The sequence below is a fragment of the Clupea harengus genome, chromosome 26, assembly GCF_900700415.2.
Source record: "Clupea harengus chromosome 26, Ch_v2.0.2, whole genome shotgun sequence".
Taxonomy (NCBI): Eukaryota; Metazoa; Chordata; class Actinopteri; order Clupeiformes; family Clupeidae; genus Clupea; species Clupea harengus.
The window spans coordinates 7,855,572-7,878,181 of NC_045177.1; the positions used below are offsets into that span (position 1 = coordinate 7,855,572).

At 42.2% G+C, this 22,610-nt stretch overlaps 3 protein-coding genes across 5 annotated transcripts in view; 2 read left to right on the top strand and 1 right to left on the bottom strand.

Moving 5' to 3' along the window:
* The first annotated feature begins 5,093 nt into the window (after window positions 1–5,093).
* On the top strand, window positions 5,094–7,141 carry LOC116219863 (retinal cone rhodopsin-sensitive cGMP 3',5'-cyclic phosphodiesterase subunit gamma-like). Its single transcript, XM_031563911.1, has 4 exons — window positions 5,094–5,225; window positions 6,007–6,119; window positions 6,411–6,451; window positions 6,656–7,141. Exons 2-4 carry the CDS (start codon window positions 6,019–6,021, stop codon window positions 6,730–6,732), a joined length of 219 nt encoding a protein of 72 aa, XP_031419771.1. The 5' UTR covers window positions 5,094–5,225; window positions 6,007–6,018; the 3' UTR covers window positions 6,733–7,141.
* A 4,758-nt stretch (window positions 7,142–11,899) lies between these two features.
* On the top strand, window positions 11,900–14,407 carry LOC105910162 (retinal cone rhodopsin-sensitive cGMP 3',5'-cyclic phosphodiesterase subunit gamma-like). Its single transcript, XM_012838850.3, has 4 exons — window positions 11,900–12,089; window positions 13,280–13,392; window positions 13,638–13,678; window positions 13,881–14,407. Exons 2-4 carry the CDS (start codon window positions 13,292–13,294, stop codon window positions 13,955–13,957), a joined length of 219 nt encoding a protein of 72 aa, XP_012694304.1. The 5' UTR covers window positions 11,900–12,089; window positions 13,280–13,291; the 3' UTR covers window positions 13,958–14,407.
* A 3,455-nt stretch (window positions 14,408–17,862) lies between these two features.
* The window catches only part of rbfox2 (RNA binding fox-1 homolog 2), a 38,851-nt gene continuing 34,103 nt past the window's right edge, over window positions 17,863–22,610 (bottom strand). For all 3 annotated transcript variants that reach the window (XM_031563597.2, XM_031563596.2, XM_031563599.2), the window contains 3 exons: window positions 21,008–21,108; window positions 18,444–18,525; window positions 17,863–18,176 (listed from right to left, as the gene is read on the bottom strand). In XM_031563597.2, the coding sequence (XP_031419457.1) occupies window positions 18,132–18,176; window positions 18,444–18,525; window positions 21,008–21,108 (228 nt within the window). In that variant the 3' untranslated portion in view covers window positions 17,863–18,131. The remainder of the gene's footprint in view (window positions 18,177–18,443; window positions 18,526–21,007; window positions 21,109–22,610) is intronic.

The following is a 22,610-nucleotide window of genomic DNA, read 5'->3' on the forward strand; positions in this document are numbered from 1 at the left end:
CGAACAGCACCCCGACGCGCAGCGGAGGGGTGTTGTTTCGTCCTGAAGGGATTTATTTTTGGATAATGACCGACGGACAATACATTATCCCGCTTATTATACGGTTACTTGCCAAAAACGATAGAACACATTCCTCCAAAATACCTCTTTTTAATGATTTAGTTGCCGTTTTGTGATTTCTGCAAAGAAAAAATAGTTCTTCAAGCAAATAGAACTTTTAAGTTTCAGGTGTTGCGTAGCAACCCATTACTTGCTGACTTCAAATTACAATGAGTCTGTTACGTTAAATGACCGGACTACTTGCGGAATGATATGAAAGATGTGAATCAAAAGCACAAAGCCCGTTGCCAATGACAGCGGTCAATATCTTTTCGCAGCGGTGAATATCAGGAAATATTCACCGGCGAACGTTGGGATGGCCCATGCAAATCCACGGAACTTTTTGGAACATTCTGAAGAGCCGTATAATAAAGAGAAGATAACATGGCATACTAACAGAAGACAGAGTATGCACTACTTGTTTCCAAGAGAAATGACTACCACACTGAAAAGCATATAGGGCCAGGATTGTGGAGTAACTAGTCACATGTGACAGAGTTACATAATTGAATTACAAAATAAATGTAATCGCAACCCATTACAGCTACGGAGAAAAAAAAATTGGTGATTACAAAGGGGTTACATATTCTTTTCGGTGAAAGAGCACGCACAGAAAAATGCTGAGTTAAGGGAGAGATGCACAGAGTACGCACAGAGACATGCTGACACAGTTGTAAAGATAAGGAAAGAAAGCTGAATGCAGTTGGTGCTTCAAAGACATCACTGGTTTCGATCAGAGTAGCACATTTGACAAATAGAAGGGAAAAAACCCTCCAGCGCTTCCTCAAAATTCCATAGGGGATACAATGGGAAACAGAGAGTCCAGAATTACAGAGGTGTGGAGGAAGGACTGAAAAGGGTTTAGGGCAGCACTAGGGAATCCCTAATACTGCCCACAGAGGTGCTGGAACAGTTTGGTTCGTTTGTAATCTGACACTCCCTGAGATTAGTGCTTAGGCAGTTGGTAATTACAACTGTTTGTGTGACTGTTAAATCAACAGATGTTAATTAATGTAGCTTAATCTGTCAGGATTAACCTACCAGGTTGGGGTTCGCAAAGTCAACAAACAAGGAAGGATTACACATGGGGCCTAGTACAGAGATGACATAACTCTAAGCGGTGTGGCACATTGGAAACAGCCTTTATTTCTATTTCTGATCAGTTACTTATTCTTTGTAAATGTTGATTCATCTTTTAGTAAAAATGATTCAATTCGGGCATTTGAAGCTAAAAGGTTCTTGCTCTGACTTCCAGAAAAACAACCGCAATGGACGTCGCTACCGCCGCAGACAAGAAGGGACCCCCCAGGTTCAAGCAGAGGGCTGCCCGCGTCTTCAAGAGCAAGGCCCCCAAGCCTGGCCAGAAGGGGTAAGCGAGACGATGACAGAATAGCCCAAAATACAGATCAAGCACTCTTCTTGGTTATGAAAATAATTGGTTTGACAGTCTCTGTAGTAATTCATTCGAAACATATCCAAAACATCAGTAGGATGAGCATGTCAGTTCCACATATTCTATGTTATAGATTCATATATTGCTATTCTGAAAGGAAATTAATGGAGTTTGATGCAAATTTTTACCAATCTTCAGGTTTGGCGATGACATTCCCGGGATGGAGGGCCTCGGCACTGGTAAGAATCAAACCAAAGCACTTTTCCAGCGCAAGTTTATGTAGAATAAATTCAAGTTTGCTGTGAGCACTCCTGATATTGTCTGTGAAAGACAAGCACATCACTCTTGTTAATAATAATGTTAAACTACATTGTTCACCTTTCCTTTGTCCTAATTTCTCTCTCCTTCTCACTCTCTCTCTCTCTCTCCCTCTCTCTCTCTCTCTTACAGACTTCACCGTGGTCTGCCCTTGGGAGGCGTTTGGTGACATGGAGCTCAGCGACCTGGCTAAATACGGAATTGTGTAGCTCGTCACCCCAATCGTCCTCGACCCTTTATTACCTACCTCTCCTCCGGACAAGACTCCCACCGGTCAGCAAGTGTGCATTTGCTCTCTCAGTGGTCAGCGGCGAACCATCGGTTGTGAAAACGTGGATGACAACAATGGTTTTACACGTTTGGCTCATAATTGTAACGGACATATCGACCTACAACATGCACCTTGAATTTCCTTAAAGGCATGACCTTTGTTTGAGCGACTGCTACAGATACCGCATGCTGTTGGACACTATCTTGTGAGGGTATCTCAAATTTTGTTGCGATATCACAAAGATTATGGACTCCTTGCTCCTGCCTTTTTACCCTGCTGTCTCTTCCCTCAAATGTGATGAAAATGCAGATGTCTATTTATGTGTACAGAGTTCTATTTTTATGAAATCTGGATCAATTCAGATGTGAAATCAGGATCAATTCAGATATGAAATCTGGATCAATTCAGCTATGAAATTATCTCAGCATTTGGCATTCTAGCAGAATTCCACAAATAAATGCAGTATTTTCCAATCATGCTTTCACTCAAGCTTCTTGACTCCTCTTCAAATGTACAAACAAATATATGTGGACTTCAAGTTCCCATGGGTGAACAGTGATTTCCCTCTTTGACTCTTAAAGGTGTAGTCTTTGATTATAATCCATTAGACTTCTTAGTCAAATTCAACTAAACTCACCTTACATCCCTCTAGCCGTCCGCCCAGTGTGTGTGATCAAAGAGTGCTCGGACAAAGCCACACACTATTCCAGCCAATCAACACGTTGCCTCAGGAGCACTCAAGCGAGGGGTGTAATTTGATTGGGTGTTGAGCTCAAATATCAAAAACCTTTCACCAGAAGCGGGAATGCACCTTTAAATGTCAAATTAGTCTTTCTGGAGGCATCTATGAATGACTGATAGACATATTATGTCTGTACGTAGTGGCAACTCAAATGGCTTCACAGCAGTGTAGACAAATTAGTCAATGCGGCTGTCATCTAAGAATGTGAAGCAAGGAATGATAACTGCAATTAGTAAACCATAAAGATGAAAGCTGATTCTAAAGGTGTCCCCCAAATCCCCTCGTACACTGAACAAAATATTAAATTAATCACAGCCTCTGTGAACGTCAGGACATTGGAGTGCTCATTGTATTGTGCCATGTCTTTCATGACAGCCACTACGTGATTCTTATACAACACAATGCTAAGCAGCCCTGCAGAACTTGATGCATGTCTTTGGAACATGTGTGCAGATAAACCAATCCCGTACTATAAACTAGCTTTTGGAGACTTTTGTGTTAGTGGTGTGAGACACGCGTGCGGAGAAGTATTAAACCATTAACCAGTATTAAACCATTAACCTGTCTTTAAACATGAACCTGTCTTTAACCATTAACCAGTATTAAACCATTAACCAGTCATTAACCATTGACCAGTATTAAACAATTAACCTGTCTTTAACCATTAACCAGTATTATTATACGGCTCTTCAGAATGTTCCAAAAAGTTGCAAAAGGTGGAGACACTGATAGCTTATCAAATAGCTATTAAACATTGTGTTAATGACACTATAAATACCTCGTTTTAGACTGCCATCTTTTCTCAAAAGTGTACAGGGCTGCCCGGTCTGTCGCTGAGCTGATGATGTTTTGTGTATTGATCAGTGGTGTGTTAGGACTTTCAGCTTGCAGCATGTCACAAACTGGAAAATCTTAATGGCATTGTTGAAATTATAGATTTGATCATCTTTGTTCGCCAGCTACACCAACTATGCTTAGGCAATCACACTAAATATACTGGATCATCAGGTTTGTTATCTTTTCTCACTGACAATTTCTACAATGTATTTTACAGCTCAGTTAAGAGCCTGTGCACTTTTAGGCATAAGAAACTGAGAGCCGTGTACTGGCGAGCGTGTATCTCAACCATATTGTCCGTTGCCTGCAGATACAAGAAGACTACCCGTCATCATGGCAATTAAGATAAACACCTAGTGAACTGGAACACAGCCTCACATACATAGAGATGTCATCGGGGGCCAAATCCTCTTAGTGAGAAGGTACAGAGCCAGACATGCAGGAACAGATGCTCTCCCCATTATGTAAGCACAGTCACAGCGGGTGACGAGGCAGAGTTAAAGAGCTTCAACACCAAAGGTCAGCACACGCACCTCATGCCTCCTCACAAGATGTTTTGTTGCCAGGTTTTCTTTTCTTCTCTTGGGTGAGGAATTCAGGCAATTTTAGGATTTTTTTTAAGTGATGATGGAAAGCTGGTTCTTTGTGACGACTTCTGTCATGGATGCATTTTAACTCGCAAATGAACACATGCTTAACAAAGTCGAATAAGCTGTGCACATTTTTTTCACTTATTGATAAAATGTATAAAGAATATACCCAATCAGACAAGAGTGTATTCTGAGTGGATAAATAGGACAATCTATTCTTTACTTGTGTTTTCTTGCTTGTGAGATGAAGAATGATGATGATTCACAAAGAAAATAGATTACACTGCTTCAAGCTGTGATGTGGAAACCCAAATTAAGAAAAATAAAACGAATTAAAAGATAATAATCATTGTCATGACCGTTCAATGAACTATCGAACTACCATTCTGCTATTAGGCCACCGCCATTGTTTCAGTTATAACCTGATGTCATTCTTTTATGTCAAGTTTTATAAGGAGCATCTACATTCAGGAGCATCCGCACTTTAAAGGCCAATCAATATACTGTGTAAACGAGCATAAAGGTATGTGAGTGTTAAAACAGACATGGGCTACGCCTCAGTATTGGTCAGCCAATGACCATGACTGATACCCCAAACACATGACACTTGCCCAGTTGGCAGGGAATGTTTTTACATCACCTTTTCAACGTGCAACACAAGACAGCTTATCATTAATTAAGTCTGCCTTAAAATACACCTTCACTCAAGCTTTTGATCCCCCTCTATTCTCTATGTGATGGAGAGGAGGGGCGAGGGAGCATGGAGCATCCCAGGAGAAAGAGGCCGTGCCTTCCACGGGATTAGCCACGGAGAGGTATAAAAGAGCGAGGCAGACACGCAAACGAACGGCGATAAGAGAGATTGCAAAAAGAAAGCGAGAGTTCTACTCACCTTTGTTTTGCATCTCTGCACTTGCTCTCCCCTTCAGGAGCAAGAACTCAAGCCTATTCTTCCAGCTTCGCTGAGAAAACCAGGTAGGAGGAAATTATGCTGTTTGGGGTTTTGCTTCAGTAACGGTCATTTAGGTTGAAGGATACTTTGAATAGGGCTGTAGCATACTGGGATGTTTTTCTAGACTGTTAACAGGCTGTTCGGATTCGTACAGGAAAGCAAAAGTTTCATTTCACTAGACAAGAGTGTTCAGTATGCACTTATTAGTTTAATTTCACTAGACAAGAGTGTTCAGTATGCACTTATTAGCAGAGATGAGTATGCTTTAATTTCACTAGACAAGAGTGTTCAGTATGCACTTATTAGCAGATATGAGTATGCTTTGGTAGCCAAGAACAGACAAGAGAGGCATTGCTCATGCAATTATGCAGTAGGCAAAAATTAAAACAGACAAAAACATGTACAGATGGGTATGATTACAAAACGTACTAAGCTCAGACACTATGTGAAAACACTTGAGAAAACAGTTGTCCTAGCAGTCTCTAATTTACAAACCAGGACAGTCTGAACGATGACATAAGAGAGCAGCGCAATTTTAGCATTGGGGTTAAAATCAGTGCTTAGCTTAATTTAGCTTAGCTTAGGTTAGCGTCAGAGAGGAGATCAATGATTATTGAGGCTGAGAACAAAGAGCAGGATTAGATGTCACTGTCATGTCAACTCTCCTAAGGAGATATAACTTACATTGTCCGTTTAAGAATTTTACATGGTTCATCGTAGCTTTTTAAAATGGCTGTGTGTTTACCCTCATGAAAGAGATTTGAGAGCAAAAAAATTAAAGCTTTTCCTTTCTGTTATTCACAGTAAACAAACGCAATGGATGTTGCTACTGCCGCAGACAAGAAAGGACCCCCCAGGTTCAAGCTGAGGGCCCAGCGCGTCTTCAAGAGCAAGGCCCCCAAGCCTGGCCAGAAGGGGTAAGACAATGAAAGTCTAGTAACACAACATGGCTTTTTGAAAAAAGGACTTGATGAAATGACTACTTTTTTGCTGTCCAAACAATTCACATGTAAAACAACCCAGTGCAATACAGGCTTCTGGTATTCAAAGAATTTGATGACCTCATATTGAATCACCAAGGATAGAATGTTCACATTTAATGGGGACAGAAGCAGAGATGACAAGTCATGTAACCTCAGATTCAGGTCACGTTACTGTGGGGAAGAAAAAACGTTCTTGTTTTGCTCATCACCTTCTGTGGTCCACAGGTTCGGTGATGACATCCCAGGGATGGAGGGACTTGGAACAGGTAAGAATCAGAGCATTTATTTATTTATTTACAACTTTCAGCATTCAACTATGTGAATGCACTTTAATTTTGACATGGAACAAGCACTATAACACTTGGACTTTTCAGACATGCATAACCAAAATAATGATCTCTCTCTCTCTCTCTCTCCCTCTCCACCCCCATCTCCACCCCTCTCTCTCTCCCTCTCTCTCTCTCTTTCAGACTTCACCGTGGTCTGCCCATGGGAGGCGTTTGGTGACATGGAGCTCAGCGATCTGGCTAAATACGGAATTGTTTAGTGCCCCACCCTTTCTCTCCTTCATCCTCCCCCCTTCTCTCCTCGATGCCTACCTCTTCTCCAGTGGGGCTTCTCATGCCCTGCTAGCGCTGAAAGGCATCACCAGTTAGCAAGTATGCAGTCGCCTGCTCAGCCGATGATCGAACCATCAAGCGAGCAAGCATGGATGACAGCCGCCATCAACACAATGCCTATTTTCTACTTCCCTTTCAGATTTAAAAAACGAATATGGATGCAATTGGAAACGGACTTCCTTCCCACCCCCCAATCCGTCCCCACCCTCTGTAGAGGAATGACCATTAGCACCCCCAGCGAGCAAACAAAGGGAAAGTCGACTCGAACATCTGTACAGTACCTTGATATGCTTCTAGTGGTCAAGTAGAGGAATAAAAATGATGCTTAAGGCACAACATTGTATTGATGCGCGTTTCTTTTTAGATGGTGCACAATTGGTGCAAAGAAAGTGAAACGATGCTGTCTATAAAAAATGGTTTGACAAAAACTGTAGTGATGTCACCCCGAAGAGGTGTTTTCTCTTTTCTCTCACATTTTTACTCTCCCCTTTCGTAGTGTTTACAGGCAGAGGTCTATTCATTTATGCACTGATTTCATTTTTCTGCCTTGTGAATGTACGTTGAGCGTATAATTGCAATCTGCTCAACACTGGGTATTCCGATGGAATGCCGTGGTTGAGGGCAGTAGTAAAGACAGCAGAATGTCAAAAAAAAAAGTCAGTTTTCTTCCCATAATAATCAAAGTCAAATTAATTTTTTTTTTTTTTTGGTGTCCAAAAATTAATTAAGCATCAAGACTAATTAATACACAGCCACTCTCTTCACTGGACCATTTCCAATGAAATGTCAAACAGATTCTTAAAAGGTTGTCTGTGAGTCATTAACAGTCATTTGTTGACTTACTGAGCAAATTAAAATTTATTTGAAATCAAATTGAGCTGTATGATCTTCAAAACCTCACACACTACTTTGGCAATTTGGGTGGTTTTGCTTGAAACCAATAGGATTATGTCTTACATTGACAAGGATGACACAGTGAAGATAGCGCACACAAACACACATGGTTTGGCACACACACAAACAAACACACAACTGATTGCACAAACTTCCACAAAGTTGGAACCATTTATTTAAATGAACTAAGTTGGTGCACCAACAGTGTCTCATTGAACCCGGTTGGGAGTTTGACCTCTGCTAGCTGGTCGGTCCGACACAAAGAAGCGCCGCAGGAAACCCAGAACATTTATTTTCGGTTCCTAGCTAATTACACTGCTAATTGCCTAGACTGGCAGAAGGGACACTACATAACTGTAAAATGTAAAATTGTACTACATAGTTATTTCTTTGATGTTTTGGCATACAGAGGAATACTATGTTTATGTTTCAGGGTTTGTCTTGTCATCTGTGTATTGTTTGATTTTTGTGTCTACCACCTTTTTAGAAATGGTGCTGGACACCTCCTATATGTGACCCTGGTACTGCTGAATGTTGTCCTCTGTTTTTGAGAGGCTTAGCAGTTTTTCTTAGTAGACTGCTGAATGTTGTCCTCTGCTGATAGAGGCTTAGCAGGTTATATTTTCATTGAGACTGCTGATTATTGTCTTCTGCATATTTAGAGGCTTAGCATGTCTCCTGGATATATCTTTGAACCCTCCGTCTTTGAGCTTTTTGGCCAAACCCACATTTTGACGGTAAACCGAGGCTCGGCCCGTCACAGCCCCCTAATGCACTAAATTACCTGATCAGATAAACCATGTTCTACTAATTATTCCTGTAATGTCCCACGTAGACATCACCCACATGGAGAGACACATTATAGGTATAACGGTTGTTAACTGAATAATTGTCACATTCACCTAGATACATTTTTGAAAAGGATACATAGTGGTAAAGAAAAGTAAAGTAAAGTTAGCTATCTATAATTAGCATTGTATTTTATAGGCCAACGCTATATATTTTTCTCAACTTTTTCTCTTAGGGTATTTTCATCTGAACCTGCTTTGTATTTCTGTCTGTCAATTGTAGACCTCCTTCAAATAGGTACAAGACAGTTAAATAGACCTGCTTGCTAAATGTAGACAACCTTTAAATAGCAAATAATCCCCCTTTAGTGTACCAAAATAGGAGTGGCTACTAACTTCTAGTACTCCAGAGCAGATTTAGATCGAGGAATTACAGCACGATTAGAAACTACAACCAAAATACAATTAACCCAGGGCACTCATTCATGGAGCTTCAGCCCAAATTGTAAATTTACCAATATATTTAACCAAAATAATAACTAGATAATATGAGACAACAAGGAAACTAAAGATACAGTGCTTAAGGGGTGTTTTTACCTTCAGCTTTTGACTGACCAGCCTCATGTTTTACCTCTGATCTTGCGACAAAATGTCTCCAGACAAATTTTGAGGAAAAATTGAAAAAATTAAACCCGATTCTTGATTCTTTTTTTGAGGGTTTGTTATTTATTTATAAAGTATTTATGAGACATGCAATATAAACTGAAACAGACAAACAAAATGCATAAAATGAAGTTAACTCTTTGGAAACAGTCTTTGGATCATTCTTTAGAATTGCATTAACATTGTAGGTCTAGAAACATTTTAGTTTTTGGACAATGAAAACTACATGTCCCATGCACACATGTACACTACACATGAACTCGCTGTGGTCTCAGTGAGGAAGGACGTTTTTGTATTAATAAAATGGCAATTCAAAAATGTATTTATACAAGATAATCAACATTTAGCTCACCATTTTCAATTTTAATTTCTTCAGTCCACATAGGCCACATCTTACTGTTGGAGGCGAGCTCAATGAAGGGAATGTTCCCGGACAGCCCAGAAAAGTTCCTGAATCTTCCAGGTTCGTGGAAAATAGCCCATCCCTCTGCTAGCAGAGACGTGCTAAGATGCACTGACTGAGCCACAACATAAATCTGATAAAGTGAGGGCTTTTCCCTCCAGGGGGAGGGGGGATTCCTTTTGTGGAGTTCAAAGAGCACGTGGCGATGAGGGTGGGGGACTGCGCTGGTGGAAAAGCCCCTCATGGTAATCTCATCATCATATTATGAGTTTGACGTCAAAACGTCAAAGCCTCTGCCAAACAAAATAGGCTTGTTGACAAACAAGAACAATTTCAAATGAAAAGAAAATACGGAAGTTTCTAAAATACTTCTGCGGCAAATGTAGTCATGTGTTCTTTTTTAAGTAACACTATGCAACAATTGGACACTTTTTGAGGTATGGTTTTATAGGCAACTAGTTTTGGTACCATCCTCAAATTCATTTTCATAGCATATGGTGATTTGAAGGAAAGATAAACACCTGTGTCTTTCCCACTAGCCATCCAGGATATGCCCTATATCTTCTGTGTTCCGGGCTGGAACACCCTGCTAAAATGGAAGGAAAGCTTTCACAGCATGACATTGCCAGCTATACTGCCAAAAGACACCAGTTAGTTTGTTGGCAAGCTCCAACTGGGCTGTTGGTGGTGTTTGCAAGGTTTTTGCATGCCTTTTAGGTAGTTAGCTTGCGAGTTTTGGAACAGCACTCCTTATTGCTGCTTTAATGTGGAAATTCCCATCAATTACCTCTCATAGTGCAATGCAAATTAATAGCAAATAATAGCAAAATGCTAATTAAACAGACACCAAGTTCATGGGATCAAAGAGTCATGACAATACACTACTTGGCCAGCAGCAGCCAACTAACATGGACACTTACTTTACACTTTAATACATATTTTAAGAACCTTGTCTTCCAATTCCCACCCCCTATGCTGAATAACAGTAATAACTAACTGGTATCAACCTAAAGGCATTATGTTTACCTGTCGGTTTTAAATCTAAAATTAGGAAATATAATGAGATGACCTTGGCACTAAGTACATGCCCCAGGTGGTAGGTTGTCTTTTGCACATGTCTCCACACACACACACACGCATGTCCCAATCCTCTTAGTCCGCAGCTTGAGAACCAGGCGTGCCAGAAAAATGTGTCCACAGTTATGTGAGCATGAGAGGGTAATAAGGGACGGTGAGAGTCAACCCGTCTCATATTTGATCATGTACTGTTCAGAAATTAAAATAGGGCCTTTTCTCATATTAAGGGGTGGTTCTTGTTTTTATGGGCAATTTATTAATGAACCCAAAAAGACAACAAAGAAAAATGCGTATAGATGTAACCATATGATGTGCTTCTATAGTATAGTAAATAGTATGTGCTGAGATACATCTAGACCAGGGGTCTCCAACTCAAATTACAGGGGGCCGATGAGCATCCAGTCTGGTCAGTGGGGGGCCAGATGGTTTTGATCTGTTGGCTTGCCTATCACAATACTGTAGATACTGGAGTTTGAGACCTCTAGAGTCTACACATTTTTGAAACTGATATATTGTGTTCATTTGCGTGGCAATAACTTTATGCCACATGAGAGGCTCAAGCAGTGCATTAACAAACTGAATCTGAGTGAATCTGATCAGCTTCGGTCTTGTTCTGAACACAGATTGCAAATTGCACATTATTTTGTATGTGTTTTTTTTATGTTCTGTGAAGCCTGTCGAAAGACCCTAGGAGTGTGGCTGCTTTTCGCATTCGTTTTCTCTTTTAGTGTTCTGATTTAGTTCCAAATGACAAATTTCCACCAGAGGACAAAAGTTTATTTTTGTATCATTACTGGCCGTGCTTTTTGATATGCCCCCACGACGGGAGCACACTAACACAAAATAAATAAATTGTTATAATGCAAGACATGCACAAGCCATCTTCTGTCATAATGTGTCACACTCACACTTTTTTAGCTTATTTCAGCACAAAATCATCAGTTATCAATTGTCAGTTGACATTCAAATTGCGTGTGATGCTTAAGCTGACACTGTCCAACTATTTGAAAGTATAGTACCACCGTATAATTAACCATCATCGTGACATACTACATATGATATCCACCTGTTGTCACACGTTTATGTTTATGTTCCATGCAAATGTTTATGTTCCATGCACATGTTTACCTCTCAGGTTACCTAATGCATACACACAACAGCTAAATCTCTCATAAGCGCCCTTTAAAATACCCCCCCCCCCCCCCACCTTCATCTTTTGAGTCGTCTCATCCCCCACGTGACAGAAGCTGAGCGGTTTGAGGGAGGGTGCCTGAGGTCAAAAGGGCTGTACATCAGGAGAGATTAGGGTGTGCTGGGTATATAAGACAGGGACGGGGCAGACAGGGGAAGCCCTGAATTCAGAGAGTGCAGAAAAACACTAAGGAGTTGACGAAACCCAACCTCTGGCTCACAAGCAGCACATCAAGCCAGCTTTCCCCCACTTCACTGAGCAAGCAAGGTGAGTGACTTTACATGACTACTGCGGCTCTGATTTGTAGTGTTTGTGCTTTAGTGTCTAGGGACTGGTACTGTAACCATTTTAACACTGACTTGATTCTGTGGGGCACTTTTCTGACTGTTACTCAAATGCAAATGGCAAAGACTGCATGTGGAAACAGTTATTCGAGTTATTAGTCGAGTTTGAACCCCTGAGAAGCATCCATGTTCTAGAGCAAGCATTTGTGAGAAATAGATAAACAGAGAGGGAGGAAGGAAGGGAGAGAGGGAGAGAGAGAGAGAGAGAGAGATGCAAAGGACTGAATAGAAAAAGTGTGTGTGTGGGGGTGTGTGTGTGTGCGAGAGAGTCAGCGAGAGAGGGGTAGGGGCGTGGGGAAGAGAGACAACGTGTGAGAGAGATGCCTAGTGATTGATAATCATCATACTTTGTCTGTGCAAAACTAGCAATACACTTGACAACATAGCAAGATACAGTGTGTTAGCAAAGTTAGCAAAAGGGTCTTGTGTCTTGGAGTTTGAGGGGCACTGAAGGTTAAGTGGATCACGGCTGCAGGGTATATGAATATGACTGGATGAATAAGCTTGCTTTCAGTCGATTTCAGTCGTCTTCAAGATGGCTTCCCAAGTATAGAAATGTCACGATCTCACTATATTAAGAAATTAGGCAACACTTGTGTGTAGTCGTGACACCCATCACGCTCTCTCTAGTATTAGTGTGTGTGGATTAGTCTATAAATAGCGATTGCTGGAAATAGAGAGGTTTTTCTGGGTCGGTGTTAAATATAGTTGTTTGTGTAGGAGAATTACCCAGAGGATTCAACTTCATTTAGCCTAATGCGACAAAATTAGCACTAAGCTGCCCTCAAGTTGGGTCAGTGTAGTGACTGATAAGTTAGGCTGTCGAGGAGGATGAGCGGGGATTGGTGGACTTAACAGGTACTGAGGAGAAGGCTGACACAATACTAAGTGGAAGCAGATCATACAGAAATAGAAGCGATTTATGCTTCGAGTACAACATGACAGACATATGGCGGGAATTTCAGCAACATTTCTAGATTGGTTTTCTCATCAAACGGAGATATCAATGATCTCTTGGGGTGCACTGGGGGAGGTGGTGTGGAGGGAACATTTGAAATATAATATATAATAATTGTCAGACTTTAATCTGAAGTGCATCTCTCTTCTTGGCAGAAAACCACTGCAATGGGCGATGCTGCAGGTGAGGCGAAGAAGGGACCCCCCAAGTTCAAGCAGAGGGCTGCCCGCGTCTTCAAGAGCAAGGCCCCCAAGCCTGGCCAGAAGGGGTCAGTGGAAGACCAGTCACCACATATTACATACGATTTTTGACTGTAACATTATATATACAGTATATATGGTATAGACCAGGAACTAGTACAGTACGTCAGTTTGCCCCCTTATGATTCAATTTTGATTAATCATTTAAATATTTAATCAAATACATGTTTACTCTACATGTTTTTTTTTTGTGACCTACTCACTTTTCATTGTTGCTTCTCGTGTTTTACTTATCACTCTCTGTTGGCCACAGGTTTGGAGATGACATCCCAGGAATGGATGGACTTGGAACAGGTGAGACCCTTTGACATTATGAGCCAAATACTTTCTTAGCACATGACTGATATACCAACATGACCCCCCCCCACTACTGCCAATGATATTGCAAGACAAAGATTCAAAGATAAAAGCAGTCGACTCCACACTAGTACCAAAAGACTCTGAAGCACATGAATGACTATGACTGACACTTCCCTCTCTCTCTCTCTCTTTCCAGACTTCACAGTGGTGTGCCCATGGGAAGCATTCGGAGACATGGAGCTCAGCGATCTGGCCAAATATGGAATTGTGTAGTCCCTCTCCTTCACCCCCTCCTGCTCCCCCTTCTCCTCCATGCCTACCTCCTCTCTAAAGAGGCCCAGAATGCCTTGCTGTCTTTACAGTGTATTGCGACTCGGGACGTTTTTTTTTTTAGCCATTAGCTCATTTGGCCGTTGACACGGCAACCATGGATTAGAAGAACCATTAGCAACCACGCAAGGCAGGCTCCATAGCTCTCTAACTTTAAGCAGTTAAGCATCACTATTGTTCAACATCGAAATGTGCTCACCATGCCTATCCAAGAAATATGACCATGTAGATTATTGTGCGACCAATGGGAAAGGAACATTCCGGCATCTTGCTTGCGCCCCATTATGCTGCCTTTAGCGGTCATAGTGGGGCAATAAGGCATTCCGTTACGCCAGGACACTGCACTGGTGTTTGTTGATGACTGCTATGAGTTGAGAACATAAAGGAGTACACCCCCCCCCCTGTCCTTCCAAACCTCCCCCCCCCCATCGTCCATCCCAATCCCCCCCCCCCCCCTTGTCCTTCCCAAACCTCCCCCCCATCGTCCATCCCAATCCAACCCCCACATTGTCCATCCCATCCCCCCCCTTGTCCATCCCATCCCCCCCCCCTTGTCCATCCCATCCCCTCCCCTTGTCCATCCCATCCCCTCCACATCGTCCTTTCCATCCCCTCCACATCGTCCATCCCATCCCCTCCCCTTGTCCATCCCATCCCCTCCACATCGTCCTTCCCATCCCTCCACATCGTCCATCCCATCCCCTCCCCTTGTCCTTCCCATCCCCTCCACATCGTCCATCCCAAACCCCGCCCCTTGTCCATCCCCCCCATCATCATCATCCATCCCCCCGTCCCCACCCCCTTTCGCCATGTCCACCCTCACCTTCTCTCCTTAAGAAGTATTTATATGATCTGATGTATATTATTTGTTTGTGCAGAGATACGTTTTTTTAATGAAATGGGAATGTGTATCAAGCATGTGCAATACCTACCACCAAACACTGGGTGTTCAAATCCTACCCTATGAAACCGTCATGGTTGTGAAGGGTGTGAAACACTAAATACAAATATTTTCCCACAATGTCAGGAGTCAGTTTTTTTACCCCATGTGAAACACTTCTACCCCTCTGTTGTCTCATCACTCAAAAAAAAAATCTTTAAAACAAACTTTTAAGAGATAAGTCACAAATGGTCTTTGGTCAACCTGTAATACCTACTAAAATGAGATAAGGTTTTATGGTACAGCAATCAAAAGAAGGTCAACGGTCTACCCAGTCACAGTACTGAGAGTCCAGGGCAGGTAACCGACAAACTGCTAACTGGTTAACAGCCGTGGTGGCGATATCCCTCACTGAACACTTCAATAATGACTACATGACTAAGGCTACTGAAATTACTGCAGACAGCAGCATCTATGTGAAAACACACAAAGCAGGCAAAAGTATATATATAGATATATATTAAAAAAAACTGTTTATATGGACATTCAGTTACAAAGAACAACACAAATGGCATCGGAGTTGACAGAGGAATTCAAATTAAAAATAATATATATAGATATTAAAAAAAAAAAAAAAACAGCCACGTGCATTTTAAACCAAAGGCTAAAACATTACAGTAAGGTGCAGAATGAGGATATATAGGAATAACGGAATCTTCCACACCATCGCCAAGCCAACCAGCTGCAGCAGCCATTTAGTTAAAAACTGAATTAAGTTGGACAAATTGCCATAGTACCGTCACTGATATGTTAACACATGAGCTTCAAAGAGTGGGCTAGCTTTAATCCTAGAAAAAAATGGCAAAGGCCCATCTTAAAATACTAGTATGGGGATCCTAAAAGGACATGACACGTTGTCTTTGCTCTTCTTGTAACACTGACAAAGGGAGGAGTACAGATGGCTAAGGCCCAACTCAGAAAAAAAACAAAAAACATTAAGCTGAAGAAAGAAAAGAAATTTCACATTACATTTTGTAGCAGTCAAATTATTGTCTTCTATTTCATTTAAATTGACTTCTATAAAATACTCTGGTTGACAGTTGTGTCAGAGGAATAAACTATATCTTACCCCATAAATTACAAATTGATTTTTCACATTTTTCCTCTATATCTATTCTCCTATGATGAAATACACTTAGTCCTTTTTCCACGGACTCAAATCAAGCCCCTGGTTATATAACTCATCTTAGAGGTCTGTGTCTACTGTAAACCTTGATTATTATAAAAGTATTGTTCATTATTTGCTAGCACTACCAAAGCACTCCAGCTTTCTTGGAAAAAGGTACTGAAATATGGCTCAATCCAATTTTCACAAATGGTCTTACTTTAGTGATACCGCCAGAAACTACCACCAGGTAACGCCAGCCCGCTGAAAACCAGAGTGGGGGGTTCCATTAACAGGAACCCTTTTCGAAATATCCGCTTGACCCATCCTGACAGAACCAAGTCCAAATACAAGGTCTTTAGAAGACAGATGGCGTTTCAGAATAAAAAAAAAACCCATCTGCACAGAGCATTACACAATAAAGAGAGAAAGAGGAGACGAGAGCAAGCGTTTGGATGATTTATCCGTTTTCTACTGATGCAGGAAGAAAAACAAGCGGTAGGAAAACCAAAGGATCATAAGACCAACAATACCAAGGCTGTTTTATACTGAAGAGAATGGGCTGCAAATGTGCTTTTGACAAAAAATCTTTGGAACCAAAATAGAAAAAAAACAAAAAACAAAAAGGCATTCAACATTCAGAATATAGATATATATAAAAAAAACAATTAATCATTTACTTTTCATATTTTAAATAGGATATCATAGTTACTTTCTCTCAATTAATGCTGGCAGCTACTTGCATACATAACTGACTAAACTACTATTAAAATTGGGGAGGGAAGAATGCTCAACGAACTGCATTCTGACTAAGAAAAATAGTTTTATGTAAAACTGCATAATTTAACAACTGTGCATTCTCAACAAAAAAAATCATCAGGCCTATATTTCTCTAGAGGGACAGCCTGATTGAACAACAACAAAACATAACTGTACAATTATGGAGAAATACAGTTATGGCTTTCAAGGCTTCGTTCTTCCTCAAGACAGGGAGCTCTCTATCATCTTTATTAAATAATTTTAAAGAAAGTCATATCTAAGTAACTAGATTAATTTAATCTTTAAAAGGGGTAATGATAATTATATTAGAACCATAATGATAAACCATAATTAACACTATGTTTCTCTAATCTAGTGTCTTTGCATATGATATCTATTCAGTTTTAAAGGTTTGCATTTCAAGAGACCAGAAAATTTGAGGTAAATGTACAACATAATTCTTTTTATAGCAACTCAACTGAAAGCGTGTACATGTGACAAAGAAAACCCACTCCGTGCGCGGCGTTTCGTCGAGGCCTGTAACAATCTGCGAGCGCGTCACCCTCTTTGACGCCAAATGAAATAAAAAGGGTTTCCGAGTCCTCGAATGGGTTCGCTGTGGCACCTTTCGCATTCGTCGTTTTGTGCTCACGTCATGCCAACAGCCAGCACGATTCCCTGTCGCCGTCATGCCAACAGCCAACACGGTTCCCTGTCGCCGTCATCATTGCCCAGCCAATCAGGTTCCCTCTCGAAACCTCCTCCTCCTCCTCCCCCCTTGGTGTCCATGGAAGCCCAGGTGGCCAGTGTGTGTATGAAGTGATGTAGTGCTGACGGAGCGTCACGGCCGACCGCACGTCCATTTTTGCAGTTTGTGTGCAAAACACAGTTCATTTGGAAAACTGGAAGAATTTGAGGCCATAACTGCATGCGTTTGTGCAGAGATACGAGTCATACAAAGGAATAACTGTTCTGAGCTTAGAGCCGTGCATTTTTCAAGACAGCCATGTTTTTTTTTTGTTTTTCTTCTTTTCTTTCTTTTTGTTTTTTTTGTTGTTCAAATTAATTGGTGGTTAACTGTTATTCAATATGGAAATAAACTTGCATTGTGTTGACACGACTGCTTTCCTTACTGAATATATACTTTTGTACCAAGAGTATGTGCATCGGATATAGTATGAATCCTACCAAGACCACAGAAAGAGATGCAATTGCACTCCGCAGCTGCAGGGGGGGGGTGGGGCTCTTTCGAATCAGTTAAAGAGTATCCAAAAAGGAGGGGGGGACGTGTTCCAGGAAAGACTCGGGCGTTATCAATATGGAGAAAATCGACTGTATCCACCTCTGTACAACGTAGCCTGTCAAAAAAATAAATAAAAAAAGAACAAAACAGACACATCAGTAATCCTATCGTATCCACTCAGAAATTTTGATTGTGTAATTGTATAATAATATAATTGTAATAAAGATTATATAGGTTAAGAAATAGTTTGTTAGCATCCTGACACTGTAGAAGCATTTCGTAAAATGTTAAATGCCATCTCAAGTTGACTTGGTCAATCATGCAGGCATTGACTTATGAAATAACAGGAAATGGACGGACAGATGGGGAGGCGGACTCTTACCATCGCTCCTACTCCGTACGCGGCAGCTGCGGCCGGGGTCAGGGCCGCGTGGTAAGGGTCTGTGGTGTACACTCGCCCGTACCTACGGGGGACAGAGGAGCGGGATGTAAATCAACACTGTGACAAGTCAGAGACAATGCCTTTAAAACTAAACACTGAACACATGATCACAGTCAAAGCGCTTTAAACTACACACTGAACACATGATCCTTCTGTAGCGGATTCATAATATGCTTTCAAGCCTTTCACTGTCTTTGCTTTCAAGGTAAAGTGGGGAAGAGGAGAACAGTCACGCATGGCTGCCCTTGCGGTCGGTAGAAGAGTGTGTGAACGGGTAACGGGAGACACTGGAAAGCACTCGGAATCCTGGGAGGAGTAATCACTGCATAGGCTGTACCTCATTTACCCCTTCCTGAAACATGACAAGAATCCTGCTGCTCACTCGTACCATGCTACCGAGCATTTCAGTGAAATATAAGAGACATGTGAACCTTGTTTATTTAAAAGTATTGTTCATTTTTTTGCTAGCACTACCAAAACTCTCCAGCTTTCTTGGAAAGGTACTGAAACATGGCTCAATCCAATTTTCACAAATGGTCTTACTTTAGTGATAACACCAGAACTACCACCAGGTAACGCCAGTGACTGTGTGAACTGGGTGGAGAGCCTGGCATGGCTGTGAGCAGGCCATGCTTCACTCTACTCTGGCCTGCTACAGCTGTGAGATTGTAGCACGGTGCTAATTGGATCACAAACGCTCAACACACACTGACACAAAAGGTGCCAATGACTCACACACATCATTTGGATGCATCTCAACAGGGGCAGCGCGGTGCCATGAATACTAAGAGTGATACTACTTCTACTAAAAGGATCTGCTATCTGCAATTCAGGCACAGCTCCCGTCAAATGAACACACGGTTATTGGAGGCGCAGCCTCACTGATAGATGGTAGGATACTACGAGATCAGCCACTATCAGCCACAATGACTTCCACCCAGTCACGCTCACCTCGACAGCCATGAAGGGACTGGGTCAGACACACACTGACTACAGCACAGCACAGCACTCACAACAAACTGGTCTCCGAGCACCTGGATATGGGCCTCAACCAACACCTGGATATGGGCCTTAACCGACACCTGGATATGGGCCTCAAACGACACCTGGATATGGGCCTCAACCAACACCTGGATATGGGCCTCAACCAATACCTGGATATGGGCCTCAACCGACACCTGGATATGGGCCTCAACCGACACCTGGATATGGGCCTCAACTGACACCTGGATATGGGCCTCAACCGACACCTGGATATGGGCCTCAACCGACACCTGGATATGGGCCTCAACCGACACCTGGATATGGGCCTCAACCGACACCTCTGCACCTCTGTCAGTCAGACTGGGAAGGCCTCACTCCTCCACTAATACTAAACTCTGGTGCTCCTCAGGAGTTGGGTTCTGAGGTTCTGTGTTCTGAGGTTCTGTACTCCCTTTCCAACTACGACTGCGCTCCTGTCCACATTACAAACACCTTCATTAAATATGTGGACAATACCACAGTGATCGGATTGGTCTCAGATAACGAGTGTGGCTACAGAGGGAGGCGGGGGGGGGGGTCCAGCGCATGGCGAGATGCTGCTCAATGCAGTAGCTTATCTCTGAACACCAGAATGGCCAAGGAGCTTATTGTCGACTTCAGGAAAGGCAGCGGTGGACACGGCTCTTCATCAATGGTGACTTGGTAGAAAGACAATCAAGCTTTAAAGTTCCTGGGCGGGCACACGTCGGAGGATGTTTCATGGATTGCCAATAGCACAGCGCTGTTAAAGAAGGCAGAACAACAGCTCTACTTGCTAAGACCGCTATAGAGAGAGAACCTGAGCAAAAAAAAAATCTGCTTGTCACCTTCTACCACCTTCTATTGGCAGCATCCTCGTGGTACACTAGCTGAACCGCTGCAGAGAAAACCGAGCCCAGCTACCACCTCAAGGATATCTACAGCTCCCACCGTCTCCATAGAGCCATCACCATTAGCAACGCCGCTACACAGCTCTCCAACACCTTTTCACTCTCCTGCCCACCAGAGGGCGCTATATGTGCACCATAGCCCACACTGCTACACTGAGGAATAGACCCTATCCCAGAGCAATAACCCTCCTGAAGCAAGCAGCCAAGACACCACTGATTATAAGGCCATAAGATTGTATTCTAATTGAGCACACACAGGCATATGTCTATTTAATCATGTGGAGCTGCTACATGTCTGCTCCACACTTAAAACATGAGCAGCAATGCAGTATGAATATGCAGTTTATATCAAATTGTTTAAAACGATATTTATATTTTATATTTCATTCCTTCTATGTAGCTTGGTACTGCACACTGAATCGTGTTGTACAATGGAAAATGACAATAAAGGTATTCGTGTTAAATTTCTAACTAATTCCTTTTCTCTTCACACTGACCCATCACAATAAATACTGTTCACACATACATCAACAGCACTTTCCAAAACAGAAAGAAATGCTACATAGCATTAGCACAGATGCTAATCCTTACCCATCACTGTAAGCTTGAGCGGCAGCATGTGCAGCAGCAGCAGACGGTCCAGCAGCTACGGCGGCCGTTGGCTGGGCATATCGATACGTCGCATAGCCACCCTAACGGAGAACACCCGGGATGGAGAGAAAAAGGGAGGGACACAGAGGGAGAGAGGGAGAGAGAGATGTTTAAGGATTTGCTGCACTGCTTTCAGTGAAATTAAACTGTAGCCTAACAAGCCTCTTTTGTCAGAACACTGAGCAAAAAATAAAGACAAAAAATGACTTGATATACAGTAGCGGGTAACAGGCAGTAATGTACAATCTGATGCAAAATCATTCAGAGAACATAGCTGAGAAACCCTCGCCTTGTGTCTCTTCCTCTGTGGCAAGCAGGCTAGCACCACGCTTGCTAAAGACACAACTTGGCATTGAGTGTGTGATAGTTTAGGGTCGTTTCCTCATTCACCAGGGGAAGATGTGCTTTTGCCACAGAGGGAGAGGCAAACTGGGACTTAACACAGTTAAAAGAGGGCATCACTTTGTGTCAACACCCTCCACATCCCCAATGCACGGGTACAGAAAAGAAAAAAAAAACATTGTGAGCAAGTCATTAACTGGTGCCACATCAACGGAAAAAGAGTCATTTCAGAGGAGACACACATACACACACACGCACACATAGCCACAACCAGACACAGACGGACAAAGACTGACCGAGAGACAGACGGCATGCACCCCCAAAAACCTCATAACAACCAAAAAAAATGAACAGGCAATCCTTATCACACACACCACTGCATTCTATCCTATGGCCAGCCTAGAACAACTCCCAACATTCCTACACACCTGCCAAAGAAGAGAGGGAAGGAGGGAGAGAGAGAAATGAAAGGAGAAATGAGGGGGGTAAGGAAAATATGGGGAATAAACATGGGGGCAAGGGGGTTTGAGGGGAAATTAAAAAGGGATGGGGGGGGGGGGGGATAAACAGGAAGAGTATGGAATAGGGAGGGTGTGAAAGGGAGTGGAGGATGAATGAAGAGAAGAGGAGAGGAGAGGGGAGAGAGAGAGAAAGGAGAAGAGAACTGGGTGGTATAAGTGTGCCTGCATGCTGACATTGATTCCAGCTAGCATGCCACAGGTGTAACGGACACAGGGAGATACTGGGAAGGGTCAGAATGAGATAGATTTGTCCATTTCTGAAGGAAGAGATAATACCTATGTAAAAAAGGGGGTTTCTTTTTATGTCTTGATACGCTGCTTCAAATTACTTGTGTTATCAATTCCACAGGCCTCTAGTGCTTCGCTAATTGACATTTCCTGTTGACATTTCCAGGCCCACAACTTAAGACCCCATGCCGCCGAGAGGAATTGGTTGGTAAGATTAGAAGGTTTGCGATGATGCTTTGTTTTGTTTAGCCTGGAGTCAAAAAGTGAAAACTAAAATATATACATAACCAAAGATTGCCCCCAAAAAATGCCTGCAGAAAGCTAATCTGACATAGATATGAGGATCGTTAGGGCTTTTAATTAATTTAATTTAATTAATCTTTCATTTATCAATTTTCTCCCCCTTCCACACCTCCGCCCAAGTCAGACTGTGGTGAGTTAGTAGAAAACAA

What these genes read in the sequence shown, in the direction of transcription:
- LOC105910162 (XM_012838850.3), top strand. Translation starts at nt 13,292, where the DNA reads ATGGGCGATGCTGCAGGTGAGGCGAAGAAGGGACCCCCCAAGTTCAAG. An exon ending in CCCAAGCCTGGCCAGAAGGG is followed by an intron (nt 13,393 to 13,637) that starts GTCAGTGGAAGA and finishes TGTTGGCCACAG; the next exon opens with GTTTGGAGATGACATCCCAG. An exon ending in AATGGATGGACTTGGAACAG is followed by an intron (nt 13,679 to 13,880) that starts GTGAGACCCTTT and finishes CTCTCTTTCCAG; the next exon opens with ACTTCACAGTGGTGTGCCCA.
- LOC116219863 (XM_031563911.1), top strand. Translation starts at nt 6,019, where the DNA reads ATGGATGTTGCTACTGCCGCAGACAAGAAAGGACCCCCCAGGTTCAAG. An exon ending in CCCAAGCCTGGCCAGAAGGG is followed by an intron (nt 6,120 to 6,410) that starts GTAAGACAATGA and finishes TGTGGTCCACAG; the next exon opens with GTTCGGTGATGACATCCCAG. An exon ending in GATGGAGGGACTTGGAACAG is followed by an intron (nt 6,452 to 6,655) that starts GTAAGAATCAGA and finishes TCTCTCTTTCAG; the next exon opens with ACTTCACCGTGGTCTGCCCA.